Here is a 21054-nt window from a genome sequence, read left to right on the forward strand (position 1 = left end):
AAGACATGCGTGATTGTGAAACTGACGTGCAACTGCAAAATGATTTGGTTGAGCATATGTGGGCTCATGTTGGCAACCAATAGATGTATCTTCTTTTATTCGTTTACAAAACTATGTGACAGATTTTTATTTGTATTTGGCTTGTAAAACTATACTATTTATTTGGACGGCCAGACTATTTGGTTTGTAAAACATTTTCATTTGACAATATGTTGAATGCAAATCAATGTAAAATTAGGCGGCCAACCGGCCACGCCGGCACATATGAATCGGCGCGTTGGGCGCGCTGCCGATCCATATCAAAAACAGGGCGGATGCCGGACGGGCGACCGACCCGGACAAAAAAGGACGAAATCGCCGTCCGTTTGGGTCGGCCCGTTGGAGTCGTCTCGCTCTTCCACAGGCATCTCATTGCCATTTTCCACTCCTTTCTTCATTTGTCTTAAAAAACACCCTCCTCCGTTCGCGCCACGTCTCGTCCCCCCTCTTCCCTCACAAAGTGAAACACACCGGAGGACCTAACTATTTTTAGATCAGATCAAGCTTGAAGTTGAAGCTCTAGTAGATTCTTCAAAATGGACCGATCTCTAGAAATATTGTTTTATAAAGAACATATTGCAAAGTTTCACTGTAGCAAAATTTCGAATCGGTCGCCGCTAATATTTTTTGAGAGAGCTTTAAATTAAGCATACATGTTTGAAGGAAGTGGGGGACGTTTTGACATGAACTTCATAACTACTTTTCTTTTTAGAAGAAAAACACTTCATAATTACTAGAATTATGGAACTGCGGGAGTATCTAGGTGTGCTCCTCCTCAACTATCTTGCCCGCAATTGAGAGGGTGCTTGGATACGTTTTAGTCACATGACTAAAAGTAGTGGAACTAAAACTTGCTAGCATTATCCATGCTTGGATCCAAATACTGAAGAGACTAAAATCAAGTTAATGAGCATTTATTATCCTCCAAACCCTCCAATCCAAAACTCGTCTGTGTTAAAAAAAAGGAGTTAAATGAATAGAGTGAGGACTAATTCACATTTTAATAGGGGTACCCCTGACTAAAAATTGTTAGTCTCAAGACTAGTTTTAGCCCCTCTTTAATCAGGGGTGCTTGGAACTTTAGCCTCTTAAATAAATTATTTTTAGTCAAACTAAAATAAGTCCCTTAAATCCAGGCACCCTCTGAGTGCCACCTCAAGGAATAGACAATCATCGTCGGCATGTGGTTGGGGGATCTCGTGCCAATTCTTTCCCCGCTGGCTCACACGACCTCTACTTGAAGGTGGAGGAAGGGAGCAGAGGCACGCACCGCTTCTGCCCGCATTGCTCCTCCAAGCTCGCCACAAACGTCACATTCTTCGCGCCGCCCCATCCTCCTTGCCAAGCTCACCGCATCCTTCGCAAGCGCCACCTAGGACATGTCGTGTAACATACCAATATTTACTTCTTGGTTTTCTATGGCTTCTATTTTGTTTTCCTTTTTGGCGGGTTTTCTTTTTGAATTTCTCTTGTTTTTTCATTGGCTACCTCAAACTTTGGTCACTTGGCATGATAAAATCGACATGGATCCCTTGTCACAACCATGACACCACGCATATTCCAAAGCCAAAGTCATAGCCCATGCGAAATAATTCTTTCCCCGTTAAAGAAAATCATTTTTAAGTGAAAAGAAAATCATATTTTATTCTACCATAATGAAGCAACCCCTACTAATTGAAAAATTCCAAGAAAATTCATGGAGCTCCGCATACTCATAGAATGCCTATATACACACAAATATGGGGCTTCACTTTTCAAATATTGAATTTCTATGGAACATCCTTTCTCCAATCCGCCCAAAGTCTTACAAAAAGTGAAAACCCAATTTCTACTTCTCCCATGTAGATAAGACTTTGGCATTTTGTCTTTAGTCATCCAGAACACCTACACTTGAATGCCATGGTTAAATAGATCATCCTACGATCCAATGGTCCAACTAACTTTATTCCTTAAATAATAGCCATGTCGTTTACAACTTCGGGAGGAATAAAGTCAGGAGTATCAGAATTCAGAAGAACTCAAACTAAAAGATTGTCTAGCTAGGCGCTCAGCTACCTGGTTGGCCTCTCTGCTACAATAAAACATATCTGACACTAGCAAATTCCATCGCCAACTGAGTTCGATCAGGACCAAAATATGCTTCAGGATTGCTTAATGCTTCCAACGCATGCTATCAGACTCGATGACACTTTCATGCACCCAATGTTTGCTGCATTCCAAATATGTAGGTTTCGTCAATACAATTAACCGTTTGCAAAGAACAGGGCCTTTTGCTACATCTTCTGTGTAGAAGATGATATCGTTCTTTGGCCTGACAAGCATATGAATATATGATTCCAGTTGCTAAAAAGAACGCTTCAATTATTACTTTCACATGACCATTTTAGCAGCACAGCACAGCACAGGCAAAATTCAGTCGTATACTGTAGAGACTTGGCCCAGTCTTCCTTAAAAAGTAAGTAAATTGTAATGTTTACCTGAGACGCGGCACCATCACATCACAGCAGGGACGAACAGAGGAGGTTTTTTCTCACGATCGAAGCAGTTTTCCTTTCCTTCCTAGCGGCTGGAACCCTAGCCGCCGCCGGGGAGGCCGATCTTCCAACGCCGCTCTCCGGCGGCTCCCCTCCGCCGGCGACCTCGGTCGTCGGTGGTGAGGGGAGTCGCCGGATCCACGCGTGTGGATCGCTTTTACTCTCTCGTAGTTTAGGTTTTTAGATTGTTCATCGTCTTTGCGTCCGTGACGATGATGACAATGCTGAATAAAGATTCTTCGGATCCTTCCCTGACGAGGCCATCGATCCTATGGTTGGGGATGGATTTGAAAACCAGTCTGTTCAAGCAAGGATGGAGTGGCGGCGGCGGCATCCTCGTGGTGGACCTGTGTCCTCGGGCTCTGCCGTTGCGACGGCGTTTGCTCCAGCGTCGGCGCGGAGCTTGGGAGGTAGTCCAGGAGCGGATGCAGATTGTGGTCTGCATCGACGACATCTGGAAGACGGAGCATGTGCTGAGCTCGTGGTTGGTGGATGGCAGATATGGTTTCCTCCTTCGGTGTTTTAGTCGTGATGGGTCGCCAGATCTGGAGTTCGATGGCGTGTCCGGGGTGTTGCCCCGGTCTGCTTCGTTCAACGGTAAGGGTTTCACTTTTGGTGAGCCACCTTGGAGGTCCGCAAAGCTGCATATCAGCGATGGAGCCGCGTCGAGCTCGGATGAGGAGGTGATTCGTCATTCTTTTCTTCGGTGGCTGCTGTGGTGGTGCCGGAGGCAGGTGACGGATGTTGGTGTCAAGCTCAGAGATGTTCTGCTATCTTTTCAGTTTTGTCATGTCGGTCTTTACGTGACTTGTACTTTGTTCTTTATGATATGAATGAGACACGTATTACCATGCAAAAAAAAATTGTAATGTTTACCTAACATGTTAATCTGGATTCAACTTGTGGTGTCAGCCTTGTAAAGGCATGAACATATTATGAGGAATGAGATTATTTCTACATCAACCTTATCAACAATAAGAAAAGTTAATACAGAAACAGAAAATATAGTGAAGCAGTACATAGTATTGTATCGTGGGGCTCTATATCGGCTTACTTTTGTTCACGACAGAAGTAGCTAGATATCTTTTTTTTGCGGGTAGAAGTAGCTAGGTATCGACCTGGAGTTTATGAGCACAAGCTCACATTCACCCCTGGGAACAGTAAAATTCCAAAAAATAGTAAAACAAATAAAAAATGAATTTTTTGGCAACAAACATTCGATGTGTGTTTCACATGTGTGCAAAATTTCATGATTTTTTGCCTGTTCTCCACAAATGTCACTCATCGCGGAAATTTGCATGCATGTGAAACTCATATCATTGTTTGTTGCCAAAAGTTTTGGAATGTTTTTTGAATTTTACTATTCCAAATGTGATCTCGTGCCCACACGAGTACTTTCACTAATATCTTCCAGCCCCAGAAGGCAAGTACAGTACATACATGTAATTTAAAATTATGTTTCACGACATGTTTTGACAAATGGTAATATATTGATATGAGATTATACCAATTACAGACGGTCCTGCAACGACACAAATATCTGAACATAGTCCACAGCCAAAAAAGAAAAAAGATTTTTGATAAAAAAAAAGATAACAATGATAAAAAAAGGAGAGCCGACATGACCAACAACACACAACAAGCAACAACACCATATGACGCCATTGACAACACGGGAACTATGAGAAATATTTTCCAAAAGCAATGTTTCAGGAAAGGAAGGACGCACAAGCTCCTCGCCTTCGAATCGAACTGCTGAAGATCAGAACAAGGGTTTTCATCTTGAGTGCACATATGAGGAATATCCAAAGCAATGCCCTCAAGAAGGAAACAACACGTAAACACCGCCACTACCAAATGCAACCACCGAAGGCGTAACCCTTGATTTTCACCCCGAAGTTTGAGACATGATACTCTGGAGAGGGTCGAACATCATCGACAGATTCAACATCTTGCGTGCATGTGATCCAGAGCCAGTCTGATAGAGTCTGATGAGACATAGAGGCCGAGATGCGGCAAGCCATAGCCACACCATCCCAGATGTACCGCCCCGAGTCTCCGCTGTTGCTATTGCATTGCCGCTGCCATAATCGAACAAGTCACTGCCCACCTCGCGAGCTGCTGCACGCCAGATCCGCGGTGACCTGAGTCTGCCGCCACATCACCCGTGCCGTTGCAGTTAAGCATTGCCATCAGGGGACAATACCGCATCGTTGTGCCGGAGGAACACGCCACCTCATGAAAACTAAGGATAACATGTGTGTTGCTACTGAATACATAAAAAAATACATTTTATTAATAATTCATTAGATATGACATGCAATTTTCTTTTTCAAGAAACTGAAAACTTTAATATATAAACATCTTGCACACAAAAAGGGCAACTAGATGTACTGAACAGATGAGTTATTTTATTCCTTTGAACATACTGTGGAAACTCGGTGTCTTGTGTATTTTACCAAACATTTCAGATAATTAATTCTTGTCATATTGATGAAGACCATTGATAATTGTGTTGTAAAAATCATAAGATTAAACAAATCAATCAATACAAAGGAATAAAAGATGTTTTTAATACCATATGGATATGCCTACGAGAAGCTAATTACTCCAACTGTGACCATGTCAAAAAATTATAGAGATGGATGGAGATGTACAAACGTAGTGACACACACACCCATCTTAGCAAAATGGCGAGAATGAATGCACAAGGTAGTAGGGCTGCCTTCCACTTCAAATAATTGATCACCTCGTAAAGAGAGAAAAAAAACATTAAGAAACATATGTTACCGCTTTGTCCAGTTCCTCATTTGATAATTCAATTCCAAGAAGCCCCCACCGAATGTGTGTGGAACAAAGAGAAGCGTTCGGCGGGTAGGAGTGAAAAAAAAGAGAATAGAACATAGTCTGGTGGATGGGATAGATAGTAGAATTATCACATCATCTTGTTTCGAGTGCATGAGCATTTTTCAGATACACGAATTTCATTTTTTGGTATGCATGAACTTTTTTTTACAACAATAATTTCATTTTCTAACCAATTTATAGAATTATTACAAATTCAATATAAATTTGGAGTTTGCAATGAAAAAACATTGTGCTGTTAGTGGACCGTGCCGAATATGGCTTTGAAGTCCGGTGCACCTGCGATTCTACTGGGCCGGGCTGAGCGGAGAGTTGGGTCCTTTGCCTTCCCCCTAACAAAGGAAAATATCGTGTGTTGCTCAAAAAAAAAGTAAAAAATAGCGTGTTCTCGCCCCCCAAAAAAGGAAAATAGCGGCGGCGGCGGCGGCGGCGGCAGCCGGAGAAGAAACGACGGCGGTGAGGGCAGTGAGATAACGACCGCTGGGAGTTCGAAGACAGGGAGTGGCGAGTCCGAGTTAAGCAAGGAGCTCTATGAGGCCGCAATCTGCATGTAGGAGAGGATCCGCGCGTTGCAGTCCGCCGGTTGGATCGGCAATAAAAGGGAATCGATGGAGCCCCAGAGCAAGATTCGCGACGAGGACGACGAGATGGAAACCGGAGGGGAGCTTTCGACAGGAAGGAGCAGCGGCGAGTCCCTGCATCTTGCCGCCGCAGTCGAGACCGAGTGGAGGATCACCGGCGACTCCGACGAGAACTCGGTGTTCATCCTGGAGGAGACCGTGCACAGATTGGTTAGCGACATCATGCCGGAATTCGAAGCAAAGGTCGGCGACGTCGCTTCAGTGCTCGAAGCAGAGGAGACCCGGAAAGAGGCACTGGCGGCGCTGAGCTTCGGCTTCAGACTGCAGTTGTTCTCCGAGCAGATCGATGAGCTGCGGCACGAGATGTGCAAGTTGCTGAGGTCGTTCTCGCCGGAAAACAAAGATATAAGGAGCACCATGATCAAATTTATCTCTGAGCCGTACCTAGGCCGTATCTGCAAATTGCAGTGGATCTCTGAACGTGTCAGTATGCTCCAGCGAATGGACCCAGACTTCGACTCCAAAGTGAAGTCAACAATCATCAAGCTGAAATCGGAATCCTTCTTGTTAGCCATGGAGGAGTTGAAGGAGGAGGAGGAGGAGGAGGAGGAGAGCGGCAGGGAAGGAATCGCCGGAGAAGGTCGTGGAGACCAAGAAGTTTCCATGGAGATGGAGGAGAAGAGATTCGCTTCCTACCGCCGCTGCTGGGAACGTTTATGGGGCAATGACCGCAGCTTCGAAGACCAGAGTGAGTAAAGCGTGCATGCTGCTAGTTATCTACTCTTAGTTTTCTTCTTTATACTTACTGCATGTCTCAAGCAAGCTGATTCCTTAAAAGTTAGAATTTACTCCACTTGTAGTATGTAGTCATATTGATTCTACTTTATTCTTCTTGTATGCATAAAAGGATTCTGGCCGCTATATAGTTACTTCATGTTCAATCTTTAACTCATACTTAACTTGGATGCAGCATTATTGAGCCCCATGCTCTTTACACATTGCACAGCTAGCCGCATCCCGAATGAAGCTGTCGCCGGGAGTACCTTGCAGATCCACTCCATCAAAATCTCAACAGCAAAAGAGCTCACATTGCCACTGGAGGTGTATGGGGTGGTCGCAGTCCGAGATGCTGTGGACCATCATCGCAACCCTCTATTCCTTCGTTCAAGAACGCATTGCCAAATCCTTGAAGAAAATGTATGTATGGTATTTTTGTGGTCTTAATCTTTTCTTTGTTGCCTGGCTGCCTGCATCCTTGTTGATTAGTTAATGGCAAACAACGATGCTTGCAGGATTCATTTTTGCGCTTGACTGGCCCGGTTCGTGCAATTGTGTCGATGGATACTGTTTACATCGAAATCCAACTAAAAGTAAAGGGCGCAACAAAATCTGAAGATACAACATTGATCAGTACATTCGGCTTTTACAATGGTGACAGTTCTGGTACCTTTCTCCTGAAAAACAGTTTGTGCACAGTGGAGTTATGCTATGAGCAACTTAAACAGTCGGTCCAGGCCACTATCATGGGTGTGTTTGTTACACCCAAACAGGAATCATTGCCTTTTCCATATGGTGGCCGAGTTATTTGCTCTTCACTGCCTCAGGATGATAATGAAGATATCGCTGGGCTTCCATCTAGGGAAGTCTTGCTGCTTGATTCGAAAGGTGGAAGAATGTCTCTGACTAATAATGGCTACCTTAGTCTGGCAAGAAGTGTAGTTTCTGTGGAGTTAAAAGGAAAGCTGCAAGTCCTCATAATGGCTGAATCACCATCACAAAATGCTGAGATTGCTGCGCAATTCCTCTTCACACCCGAAAAATGCAACATAAGTAAAGGTGAATGTTACCTCCCTGATGGCTCTAAGGTTGAGATTACTGTTGCTTGGTCCCTCATTCCCTCGACGATGCTACAGTCAGGTGACAGTCGTGAGGACAGTGGGATGGTGACCGGAGGATATTCAAAGGAAAGGACTGGCGGGTCCATGTTAAGTGAGGAGGTATGTAAGGCTGGAATCTTAATGCAGGAGAGTATCCGCTGGGTCCAGGCCCGGGAGGAGAAGATGTTAGAGATTGGACTTTGCAACTCCGTGGAACACTCGAATCTTCTGAAGTTGAAATTTGATATGTTGGAGTTGTCGGAAAAGATCTTCGGTCAGGCCGAGTACGAGACCCATTTCAAAATTCGCGACAAGGGTAAGATGGAAACTGGAGGGAAGCCTTTGAAGGGAAGGAGTGGCGATGTTGAATTGTTGAGGATTTGGCAACGAAGGCAGAATGTTGAAGACACTGAGCAAGATTGGTGACGGGGGCAAATTGTTCTCCAAGCAGTTCATGGAGCCGCTGGTCAATTTCTCAATTTCTGTAGCCAGATCTGTCAGAAACATGATTGAGGAGGAGGTAGAGACTGAGACGGCAGGGGTGGTGCCGATGGTCAGCTTCAAATTACATTTGCTCTCCAGGCAGTTTGATGAGCTGTGGGACAACATGGGCCAGCTAGTCTCAACAGAAGCAAAATTTCTAGCGATATGCATGCTTATTCATGAGCCCTTCGCATGCTATTGCTCCACACTGAAGTTTATCTCTGCAGTTTTCAACCGGCTTTGTCAATGGGTGCCAGATTTGACATCGGCAATGGGATCGATAAGGGAACACGAGGAGATAGAGGACGGGGATAAGGATAGGAAGGTTGTGAGTGAGTATGAGGAGGAGAAGAAGGCTGAGGAGTTCTATTTCAATGCCCACCGTGAAAACTGGGAATTTAGTCGCAGCAACTTTGGCAGCTTTGAAGACCCAAGTGAGTAAATGCGCTAGTGATATGGTCGTAGTTAGTATGCTTTTCTTCTTCCACTTACTGCATGTCTCAAGCAAGCGAATTCGTTCTGTAAGCGTAGGGATTTACTCTACTCAGATTGACTCTTCTTTATTCTTCTTGAATGTATAGTAGAAGCAATCTGTGCACTCTTTAGTTAGTTCACGTTAGATTTCTAACACATACTTCACTTGGTTGCATGCAGCGGTATTGAGCCCCTTGCTCTTTACCCACTACATAGCAGGCCACACCCAACTGGGTGCTGAAGTCGGGAGGACTATGCAGGTCTACTCTATTAAAGTCACAGAAACAGAAGGCTATGCCCTTGAGTGGCCGCTGAAGGTATACGGTGTAGTCGGTGCACGAGATGTTGTCGACTATCGTCGCAACATTCTCTTCCTTCGCGCTAGGGATGACTGCCAAATCCTCACAAGAGAGGTATGCACCTGTTCCTTTTGTTATTCCTTGCATATTTATTAACAAGTTAATGGAGAATAGTGATGTTTGCAGGATTCTTTTTTGCACTTGACTGGCCCTTCTCGTGCAATTATGTCTGGTGGCATATTGGAGAACAATGTTACTATTGAAGTCCACCTAACTCTAAAGGACACAGTGGAGTCAAAGGATAGAACATTGATCAGTAAAGCCTTCGTTTATGACGAAGATGATCTTGGTAGTGGTGATGTTATTTCTACGCGTCTTCTCCAGGGCCTTTGTTCAATAGAGTTATGCTGTGAGCATCTTGAACAGTCAGTCCAAGCCACTATCGTCGGTGCTTGTGTTGTAAAGGGCCCATTGCGTTGTGGCAATGGCATCAAGGTCGTTTGCTCCGCTCTACCTGAAGGTAAAACTGAAGGCAGTGTCAAGTGCCCATCTGGGCGTGTTTTGCTGCTTGGTTCACAAGCTGGAACAGTGCCTGTGGGTGGTTATCTAGATCTGTCAAGGCAAGCTGTATCCGTAAAATCAAGAGGAAGACTTGAAATTCTCATACAGGCCGGACAAATCAGTGGAAGTGTCGTCTTCAAAGCTGAAGACAGCAACATAAGTCGAGAAAGATGTCGTCTTGGTGATTGTGAAGTGGAGATAACTGTTGCTTGGTCCCTCCTTGTTGAAAGCCAGCATGATATCTCGGTGATGGGATATATAGCGCCTTATGCAGAAGAATTAATTCCACCTTTGCCCGTCATGAAGCTTTATAGAAGGCCCTCGGTGATGATGAAGCCATGCATCTGATATCGTGTTTACTGTTCCATCATGAACTTGTCTGCTAATTCCTGTACTATGATATATTACCTAGATAAATCCGTTTGAGCGACAAGTATTTCCGGATGGAGGGAGTACAACACTAGCATATGCTCGTTTTTTTCTTAACTATGGTCTTGTGTGTACTATGATACAAGACAAAGCCTATGTATATATTGCTGTTATGCACATATATGGTGTTGTTGTTGAGCTAGGTAAGCCTACTTTGGAATTTCTAGCTTATTGGTGGAGCATCTTATTGGTGGATTGTATGCCAAACCTGTTGATTCATCATGGATCTGGAGATATAGCCTTGTGCTTTCCTCTAGGTTGTACTGCTAGAACCTAGCCGACAATAAAGGATAACCGTTTTTTTCGATTAATAAAGGATAAAAGTTGAAATGCGATATGACAACTCAAACAGTAACAACTCCTAGGGGTATTTTTACTCTTATTATAGATGTGCTTTTCTTATTTTTCGATGAAAGCATATAGGCGCTTTTCTTTTTGGAAAAGCATAGAAGCATAACATGTGCTTCCTGTGAAAGCAAAGTTGCGATTCTCGCGTAATTATAACTATGCTTCTCACATAAGCACATGCTGTATTTTTTTCTTTTTTCGGTGGAAGCACGGATGTTTTTCTCGCGACTATGTTTTTCCTTTTTGAGAAGCGCAACTATGTTTTTCCGCAAAAGCACATGTTGTGCTTCTCGCAAAAAAAACACTGCTTCCTAAAAAAAATACTTTCAACAAAACCTAGTAAAAAACAAGCAAAAACCGAAAAGTTGAAAATAAACAAATTTATATATCTATTCTATACCTAATATTAAAGGACGGAGGCGTTCATAGTTCTCCATACATCATCCCTTTATATTCCTTCATTTTATATTGATTATAGAGATTGACGGCCGAGATTGAAATCCCTTTGGTTCATCGCTGTTTCCTTAGGAATAGATTTAGAAAAAATTCGTCTGCTATAAAAAAAATGAGGTAAATACACCGGGAGTCACAAAACTTACATGCGACCTTCAGTTTGGTGCATAAACTTATAAAGTACGTGATTCTGGTCGTCTAACTTGTCTTCTCATTCATATACGGTGCTTTCTATCATATCCGGCCGTATTCCACACACACGTGGCGTGCCCACGTTGTGGGGGCCCATTGTCAGTGTTTTTTAACCCTTGCATATTATTTATTTATGCAGAAAATTCTCAAATAAAATTAAAACCAAACTTTTTCTGAACCCTTGCATTTTATTTACACGGACATTTCTCAAATGAAATTGAAAACGCTGATACATGCTGGGCTTCGAACTACTCGACCAACCTGATTTTTGGTGATTAGTACGCACAGTTAGCTGCATATAATATGGACAGTACGAAGAAAGTACTCCCTCCGTCCGGAAATACTTGTCGGAGAAATGAATGTATCTAGACGTATTTTAGTTCTAGATACATCCATTTTTATGCATTTCTCCGACAAGTATTTCCGGACGGAGGGAGTAGAAATTAAAACGGGAAAAGCTGTGCAAAACAGATATAACCCCGGTTCAAACCTATGACCTCCTGGCTAGCTCGCCGCATGTGCAATTAAAGAGATATACACAATTTATCTTCTGTATTCTTCTTTCTTTTTTTCTATGTAAGAAAATAACTTATATTCTCAATAAACTTTTCGGACAAATCACTAAACTTTTGTTTGAATTCGAATAATATTAAATTTGAAAAATATAGATAAAAGAAATACAGTGCAGAATGAATGTACACATTTTTTTAGACAAATCAACTAAATTTTTGTTTAAATTCGAATAATTTTAACTTAAAAAATCTAGCGCAGAATGAATGCATGTATTTTTTTGGACAAATCAGCAGAAATTTTTTATCGAATTCAAATAATTTTAAGTTTTTAAATCTAGATAAAGGAAAATATAGGTCAGAACGCTTGTACGTAAATTTTTCGGACAAATGAACTATTTTTTCTGAATTCAAATAATTGCAAATTTAAAAATCTAGATAAAAGAAGATATAGTGCAGAATAAATGTACGTGAACTTCTTTCAGGCAAATTAGTGAGGTTTTTTCGAATTCAAATAATTTTAAATTTGAAAATCTAGATAAAAAATATAGTTCAGCTGATTTTTCCAAAAGAATTTTAAAATTTGAATGATCTTATATTTGAAAAAAAATTGATCACTCAAACAGAATGATCCCACTCTCCCCGTGATAATGTGCATAAATTTCTATTACCTGCGTGTTTTCTTAAATAGAACAAGATTAATAACAACATACACACGAACATTTCTATTCCCCGCATGAATAATTTTTTGAAATGCGTGAACATTTCTAAAATGCAACTTACTTTTTTAGTTACACAAATATATTTTTAAATGATTAACTTTTTAAATATCACATACTTGTTTTACAACGTATGAACATTTTTGAAATATAAGGTTGTTTCTTACATCATTTTATTGCTGTGGGGAATACACGGACATGTTTTTAGTTTTTGTTTATTCCTTTGTTGGGCCGAGCGAACACATTTGTAAGTTTGATATCAATTTATTCTTGGTCAAGTACTCGAGTGGTTAGTGCAGTTATCTCTTAGTTTGCAGGACGTCCGTTCTAGTACCCTGGCGCTATTTTTTTATTCCTCGTCCTTGAAAGATACCATGTGCCTACATGTGCATAATTAAATAAAAATTAAGGATGTTTTTTGTAGAAGAAAGATAATGCATGGCTCACCCAACGCCTCACCACTCACAACCACTGACATGTGGGCCGTATTCATGCTGACACAACATGTGACCACAAGATACGCCTAGATACGAAAGAAGTGACCGTATCTGCACCCATAGGCAAGTTATGTGACCGTAATGATGTATTTTACAATTTTTAGCACCAAACTGAATATTAGATGCAAGTTATATGACTATCACTGATATTACCTCAAAAAAAAATTTGCACGCAGCGGGAGTCGAACAGGATGGCGAGTCATCCGAATGAGCCAACTCACGCCAATGCTTTTGAGAAATGTTAGGAAGTCCAGTCTCAGAGCATCTCCAACAGCCGCGCTAAAGCGCCGCACGCAAAAAACCTGTTAGCGCGCGCGCTGCGGCTGATTTTGCGCGCCCGCCTGCGCTAGCTTCAGCAGCGGCGCTATAATGCAGCGCGCGCGCGCCGTTCCAGCAGGGCGCAAAAATACAGCGCGCGCGCCGCACAAGCCACATATACATTTCAAAGAAGATGAGCAAAAATGATCAAACAAACAAAATAAAAATCAATAACAAATAGTTCAAAATAAATCATTACAACTCAAACAAATAGTTTATCGTTTAGTACAACAACAAATAGTTTAAAATAAATTATTACAACACAACAAATAGTTCATAAATAATACAATGTCGAGTGCAGATATCATCATGCTCTTTGCCGTCCATGCCATGCCCACCACTTCTCAATTAGATCATTCTGAAGTTCCTTGTGCGTTGCGGGACGCCGAATGGCATGATAGAAGGCAACAAAACGGGCTACCCTTTCAGCCCTCCGCCGCACTCGCACGGGATGTCCCAAGAGCTCATACTGTGAGTAGTCTAAATCTTGGCCACGCTCATTCTCGATGATCATGTTGTGCATGATCACACAAGCGTGCATGATGTACTAAAGCATTTTTTGATCCCAAAATCTTGCCGGTCCTCTCACAATAGCAAATTGGGCTTGCAAAATCCCAAATGCTCTCTCCACATCTTTTCTAGCCGCCGCCTGAGCATTGTGGAAATCAAGATTTTTCTTACCTTCCGGTTTTTTCAACGGCTTCATGAAGGTTTGCCACTTTGGATAGATGTCATCCGCTAGATAATAGCCATAGTTGTACGTACGGCCATTTGCTACAAACTGCACAGGTGGCAACTCACCGTTTGCAATCTTATTCATCAGTGGTGACCAGTTGACAACATTGATATCATTCAAAGATCCAGGCATTCCAAAGAATGCATGCCAAATCCAAGTCTCCTGATCGGCCACCGCTTCAAGGATTATAGTGGAACCCCTTTTTTGGCCGTGGAATTGCCCATGCCATGCCTTTGGTCAATTCTTCCAACTCCAATGCATGCAATCTATTGAGCCAAGCATGCCAGGAAAGCCGCGCGCTTTGTTCATCGCCAATAGCCTTGCGGCGTCTTCAGCAGTGGGAGATCTCAAATACTCCTCGCCAAACACTTGCACAATTTCCACAGCAAAGCGCTTGACACACATGATGGCTTGGCTCTCACCCATAGCCAAATGATCATCAACTAGATCAGCCGGGATACCGTATGCCAACATACGCAAAGCGGCTGTCACCTTCAGAAAAGTGCTATGCCCGAGCTCTCCGGTGGCATTCCTCCTTTGCTGGAAAAACCGGTCATGGCTCGCTAGTTTCTCTGCAATGCGCCTGAACAAGTCGGTGCTCATCCTAAACCGGCGACGAAAATACGACCCCGGGTATGTGGGATTCTCCATGAAATAGTTCTTCATCAATCTGTTATGGGCATCAATCCTATCTCTCCAAATTTTCTCCCGACCCATAACCGAACCACCGTGCTTCGGTTTTTTTATTGATATGCATAGCTACGATCATTGCAAGATCCTCCTCCTCTTCCATATCAAATTCTTCTTCGGAAGAATCATACGACGAACTCATCTACAATGTTCAATACTATACTATAAAAACTACAATTCAAAACATGCACCAAATTCATGAAGTTTGAGCAATACATACCTTGTAGGCGTTTTGTCAAACACCTTGCGGGCGTGGCGCGGCAGCGAGCGCTCGGGCGCTGTTCCTCGGACGACGGAGGCGCGCGGGCGCCGGCGATACTAGGAGGGGATGGGCGGAAGCGCGGGCGCGCGGGGATAGGCCGGGGAAGCCTGAGACGGTCGCCGGGGTGCGCGGGCGGCGGCGGCGGCGCGGCCGGTCGGGGGTGGAAGCGCGAGAGGAAGAGCGGGCGCGAGCGCTCGAGTGTGCCGCGCGCTGTAGTGGGCGCCCGAAATACGCCGCGCGGGTAAGTGTTTTTGACCGCGCGCCCAACCCGTTTTAGCGCGCGCGCCGTTTTTGCGCGCCCGCTGGAGCGCCCTGACGCGTTGCGCGCGCGCTAAAACGACCTATTTTGCGGCGCGACGCTAGTTTAGCGCGGCTGTTGCAGATGCTCTCAGGCCCAGTTTGGTCTGCTATAATTTAACCTTTTTTAGGCAAAGATAAAATTTAACTGGGCTGACCTCCAGACGCCCCAGTTTGGTCTGGCCCACGTATGCTCTGCTGTTTCTTTTCTTTTCTGTTTATTCTTTTTTGTTCCTTTTGCTTTCCGTATTTCCTTATTCCTTTTCTATTTTTCTATTTTGTGTATTATTTAAAGTTCATTGCGTGTTTATAGACGAAAATATTCATCGTATTTAAGGAATTTCTCATCCTATATTATGAAAATGTTCATCATATTTCATCAAATGTTCATTTTGTATTTTAAAATTATTCTCCATATATCACTAAAATGTTCAGTATGTATTAGAATATTGTTCAGTGTATATTACAAAAATGGCCAATGTGTATTTAAATATTTTCCAGTGTATATCAAAAAATGGTGTGTATTTTAGAATTGTTCAGCGTATATTACAAAAAATTTCAATATATGTATGTAAAAATTGCACATCATATATAAAAAAATCAATAAATATTCATAATTTGAAAAGTTTCTTCATGTATTTCAAATATTTGATCACTTTTTTCAAAAATTGTCAACCGTCCCATGTGAGCTGTCGTGTGCCCGCAAAAATTAATCGAGTCATCAAAACGCATTGGTAACGGATGCATGCAAAACAATGCTATCGAAACTTACGTCCTCCATGTCTGCTTGGACCGAAATAATCAACCAATTATGCTAGCTATTATATTTAATATATACCCATAACCTCGACCCAATCGTCTCCTAACCGCCGCCTCTCCCCACGTGCTCCAGGCTTTTCAGGCCGATGATGTCATCGCCTCCTCCATATACGCCTCGGGCCTTAATCGCATAGCAAAGCTACGGGAGTGACATCCAGATTGTCATCGAGCTGTTTGAGGTGGCCATTGAGGTGTTCAACATGGGACTGCACACCGGTCTTTTTTTTTTGAGGGTCTGCACACCGGTCTCTCCTATCGTGAAAGCACATGATTACTTGGTGTGACCGTGTGAGCATCACGCCGGACTAGATGGCCTTACGCATATGTACACCATGGACCAGGTCCAACCGTGACACTGGTCTCTGCCGTCGCGAATACACTCAGCTATATGATGACACACTCACACACAGCTGGACATGATGCGGTATTGTACATGCATGTGGCGGGATGACACGTCGGGTAGCATGTTGGCCCCGACCTCAGACGTGATAGATGTGCATGGCAAGGCCCATAATCACAATAGTGCCGGTGGTCTTGACGACTGATCCTTTGCCCCACCATCTATAATTTAAACATGAGTGCTTGCACAGCTAGCTATAACTTCCAATCACCAGGTATGTCTTCTCCAATTAGTTTCTCCTTCTCCACCTTGAGCACATTTTCTAATTTTAGCTGAAACTTCTTAATCGAAGACAGTACATCCTAATGAGATCTCATATAAAAAAACATTTATGATATTAATATTTTGCATTTGAGACATTAGGGACAAGCGCAAGTATAAAAAGCATCTCTAATTGTTTGCACACAAGTGATGGTTGCATCATGAGCTTGGTGATAGACGAGCACATGATTTTTTGTTCTTCCGTTGCAACGCACGAGTATGTTTGCTAGTAAAATCTAAAAACATGTGCAGAAAGAAAGACAAAAAAAATCCCGATGGTACACCTAGAGTGCGACACTGGGAGTCACCTGGATATACCACTTGACGTGCTCAACGCCACGAAAGTGACCCCGCAAAAAAAAAGTGACCCTTGCGGTTGTCCCTCAAGGGGTAACCATTAGCAAGCTGCTCCCATGGATCTAACACATCCCTTGTACCTGAATCTTAAGGACAAACGAACGACTAAAGCATCGACTGAGACTGTTAAATCTCAATCGGCTAAGATTAGCAAAGCCATTTCTTTTTACTCTGCCCCTCGGGATGGCCTGCCCCTTTCCTTGTCCTTTTGGTTTTCTTTTCCTTTCTATTATTTCACTATTTTTTCCTTTTTTTGTTTATGCTTTTCCTTTTTCTAGTTTTTTTCTTTCATTTTTCTTTTTCTATGATAATAAATGAAAATGGAAGAACAGTGTGGCAAAAATGCATGATATTAGGAACAGTATAATGGAGCGAAATATATTGCTCAAAACGTTTTGACGTTCGTGGCCATCTAATTAGATCGAATTGGTCGTCCACAAGCCTCATCTAGTGTTTTTACGTCCGATGCTCCACAAACTTACCTGTTTTTAGAAGTTCTTTTAAACACAGTACAATCGAAGACACTCACATACACTCACCCACAGAACACAAGCACGCACACTCTACATAAACTTACCTAGGTCTGCTATATTCGATCAGGCTGGAAATGAACGATGGGTCAAACCTGGGCTGACGGTACACAACACGAGACAACATATCTTCCTTGCGAGCCTCTTTCTAGTACCAATCTACATATTGATGATATTCCTTTTGCGGGATAAATTTGTTCTTGGATACTCCCTCCATCCATATATATAGGGTTTAATGCGTTTTTGAAACTATCTTTGACTATTGATAAGATTAATAGTATATGATATGTATAGTGTGAAAATTATACAATTGAAAGATTCTTTCACGTACGAATTTGCCGGTATGCTTTTTGTAATTTGCATGTCATATATTATTACTTTAACATGTGGTTAAAGTTAGCCTCAAAAAACGTATTAGACCCTATATATATGAACAGAAGGGGTACTACTTGTACTCATGTCCCTCTCCACCTCTCACACATCACTACACGACAAACTCTTTGATGCTTTTCCGGCCACCACCGGTAGAACCAAACACCTACCGGTACTTTCCATTTCTTATTATAAGATTTGCTCAAATCCAACAAATTTTGATTTAAAAATAAAAAGGAAATCTTTGATCGCTTTTATATAGGGTTAAAATAACAAAAGGTTTCCAATAGTACCGTTTTTTCAGGAAATCCGCATTTCGAGAGCTTTAAGAAAACAACAGGAATATCTATTCTTTATATATGTATATAGTCCAAATCTCCGACATTTTCTCTCTCTGGATAGACGGTGTGGCAATGGTGCCTTTGTGTTCTGGTAGTCCTTTAGCATAGGACGATGGTTTATATGAATCAAAGGAAATTCCCATGAACAGGGAGCCAAACCCGAATCAAATTAAAGCGGTCTAGAGCCGAAAGGGAGTGGACCGAAAAATCCATGGTTCATATCCTTTCCCCGCCTGACGTCCCCTGTTTCCCTAAACTGACCCCACGTCCAGGCCCGCCTGTCAGACTCCGACCTACACGGGCACCCGACCCGGACCGGAAAATAAAAAAACGAAACGAGGTCATTTCAAACGCCGAGACCCTCCCCGAATCGAACGCTAGGGTTTGTTCCTTCCACCATCCCCTGTTTCCTCCCCACCCCACCCCCGCCCCCGCCCCCATGGCCGCCGCCGCCGCCTCCGCGGAGGCCGCCGCCATCACGCGCCGCCTGGCCTCCTGCAACACCGGCGCCCGCGAGCGCGCCGTCCGCCACCTCCTCGCCGACTTCCTCCCCGCCTCCGCGCCCCATCTCTCCGCCACCGACCTCCTCAAGCTCTGGAAGGGCCTCTTCTTCTGCTTCTGGCACGCCGACAAGCCGCTCTACCAGGCCGACCTCGCCTCCCGCCTCGCCGCCGCCGTATCCACCGCCGCGACGCCCGCCGTCGCCGCCGACTTCCTCGCGGCCTACCTCGCCACCATCCGCCGCGAGTGGTCCGCCATCGACGTCCACCGCCTCGACAAGTTCTACCTCCTTAACCGCCGGTTCCTCCACCACGCCTTCCTCTTCCTCGGCGCCCGCTCCTTCGCGCCCGACGTCACCGCCCAGATCGTGGCCGTCATCTCGGAGAAGGCCGTCCTCGCGGAGGCCGACAACGCCACCGGTCGTGGACTCGGGTACCATGTCGCCGATGTGTTTCTCGACGAGATCTTGCCCGTGCTCCCGATTAGCTTGCAGTCGATGGAGCTGCTGTTGGCCCCCTTCTTCACTGTGCTGGAGAAGTCGACCGACAGGGTGCTGGTGAGTAAGGTCAGGTCCAGCTTGTTTGAGAGGTTTCTGGAGAGCGGCAGTCAGCTGCTTGAGATGACGAGGAAAGGTGAAGAGGCGGAGAAGGGGAGCGTGGAGGAGAAGCTTGGGAAGGTCGGGCTGTTGTTTGGATTCAGCAAGAGGTTCCTGGATATTGGGGCGAGTGCTGAGACCGTGCAGGGAAATCGGAAAGTGGTGTTTGGGCTGAGGGATGCTTTTGTTAAGCTCGAAAAGGGATTGGAGCTGTCTGGGGTTAAGATCTCTGAGCCAGAGTTTCAGGGCACTCAGGTGCCAATGGTGGCAGTGGTAGAAAATGGCATGGATTTGGATGAGGCAAAGGTGGAAAAGAAGAGGAAGAAGAAAAAGGCAAAGAAGGCTGCATTAGTTGAAGGTGGGGAGGAGGAGGAGGTGAAGGCTCCGAAGCAAGATAAGAAGGTGAAGAAAGACAAGAACAAGAAGGAGAAAAAAGAAAAGAAGAAGAAAAATAAGGTTGAGGATAGTGATGGAGGGGATAGCAGTGAGCAGAGTATAGATGCCACATCAGAGGACCAACAGATGGGCGATGACACTGATGCCATTACATTTGATGAGGCTTTGATGTCCAATCTTCAAAAGCAGTTTGAGAAGGCTGCTGCAGAAGCCGGGATGCCGGTGACACCAGTTACTGCTAAAGTGGCAAAGAAGAGGAAGCGCTCAAAATCTTCTGATAGGTCATCAGAAGTTTCTGGTGGAGGTGTTGGTAGCGAAGGTAATGTTCCTGCTCAGGATGGAGATAAGAGTGGTAAGAAAGTGAGGTTCTCAATGAAGAGTAATCTAGTTTGGAACCCTCCAACTCCTTTACCACCACAGTGCTTGAGGCTACCACCATCTGCTACTCCAAGAGGGAGTGCACTAAAAAGTGGAGTTCGGCCTGGGCCTATAAAGGAAAGCTCCACTCCGGTGAAGAAGGCAAAGGCAAAAGCAAAGTCTGCAAAGAAGTTGTTGAAGAAGAGCCCTTCCTCGGCTGTGAAGCGCTTGCGGAAGTTGCAAACCTTCTCTGCGTGAAACACTTGAATGTATGATGGCATGTTGGCCGTACCATTCTGCGTTTTAAATTGTGCTCCCATCATAACTTAATTCTTCTCCATTAGGTAGTCTTATACACTGTTGGCTTGCTACCTTTGCATTATTTATGGATTGCTTAATTATGTGTCTTGTCATAGTGCATTCTTGATAATCATGTGATGATTATTGTTTCGTAGTAGCAGAGCCCTTTTGATTTTTCGCTCTCTGATAATTCCCTTTTGGTTCTAACTTCATTTGCATCATGGCAATGGCTTAGTGCTTGTCATAGTGCATTCTTGATAATCATGTGATGATTATTGTTTCGTAGTAGCAGAGCCCTTTTGATTTTCCGCTCTCTGATAATTCCCTTTTGGTTCTAACTTCATTTGCGTCATGGCAATGGCTTAGTGCTTGTCATAGTGCATTCTTGATAATCATGTGATGATTTCGTAGTAGCAGAGCCCTTTTGATTTTTCGCTCTCTGATAATTCCCTTTTGGTTCTAACTTCATTTGCATCATGGCAATGGCTTAGTGCAGTTCATGATTTATAATTGACTGATTCGTACAAAGTACAAACTGCATATGCAATGTCATATTGTTAGTGCTGAAGACAGGCTGATTGTTCTCTTTGTTCCACGTTGTTTCCTTTGGAGGAAGTTAGACATAACAATACTTAGAAACCTTGCATGATGAAGATAGCCCT

General features: G+C 43.7%; 2 protein-coding genes across 2 annotated transcripts; both read left to right on the forward strand.

Moving 5' to 3' along the window:
* Positions 1-5823: 5823 nt before the first annotated feature.
* LOC123042343 (uncharacterized) lies at positions 5824-8562 on the forward strand. The gene is made up of 3 exons (XM_044464818.1): positions 5824-6767; positions 6990-7216; positions 7312-8562. The coding sequence occupies exons 1-3, from the start codon at positions 6047-6049 to the stop codon at positions 8320-8322; spliced, it is 1959 nt and encodes a 652-aa protein (XP_044320753.1). The 5' UTR covers positions 5824-6046; the 3' UTR covers positions 8323-8562.
* Positions 8563-18613: 10051 nt separating this feature from the next.
* Positions 18614-20493, forward strand: LOC123047015 (ribosomal RNA processing protein 1 homolog). The gene has a single exon (XM_044470494.1). It carries the CDS (start codon positions 18683-18685, stop codon positions 20348-20350), a length of 1668 nt encoding a protein of 555 aa, XP_044326429.1. The 5' UTR covers positions 18614-18682; the 3' UTR covers positions 20351-20493.
* Positions 20494-21054: the final 561 nt, after the last annotated feature.

Source organism: Triticum aestivum, chromosome 2B, assembly GCF_018294505.1.
Source record: "Triticum aestivum cultivar Chinese Spring chromosome 2B, IWGSC CS RefSeq v2.1, whole genome shotgun sequence".
NCBI classification, from domain to species: domain Eukaryota; kingdom Viridiplantae; phylum Streptophyta; class Magnoliopsida; order Poales; family Poaceae; genus Triticum; species Triticum aestivum.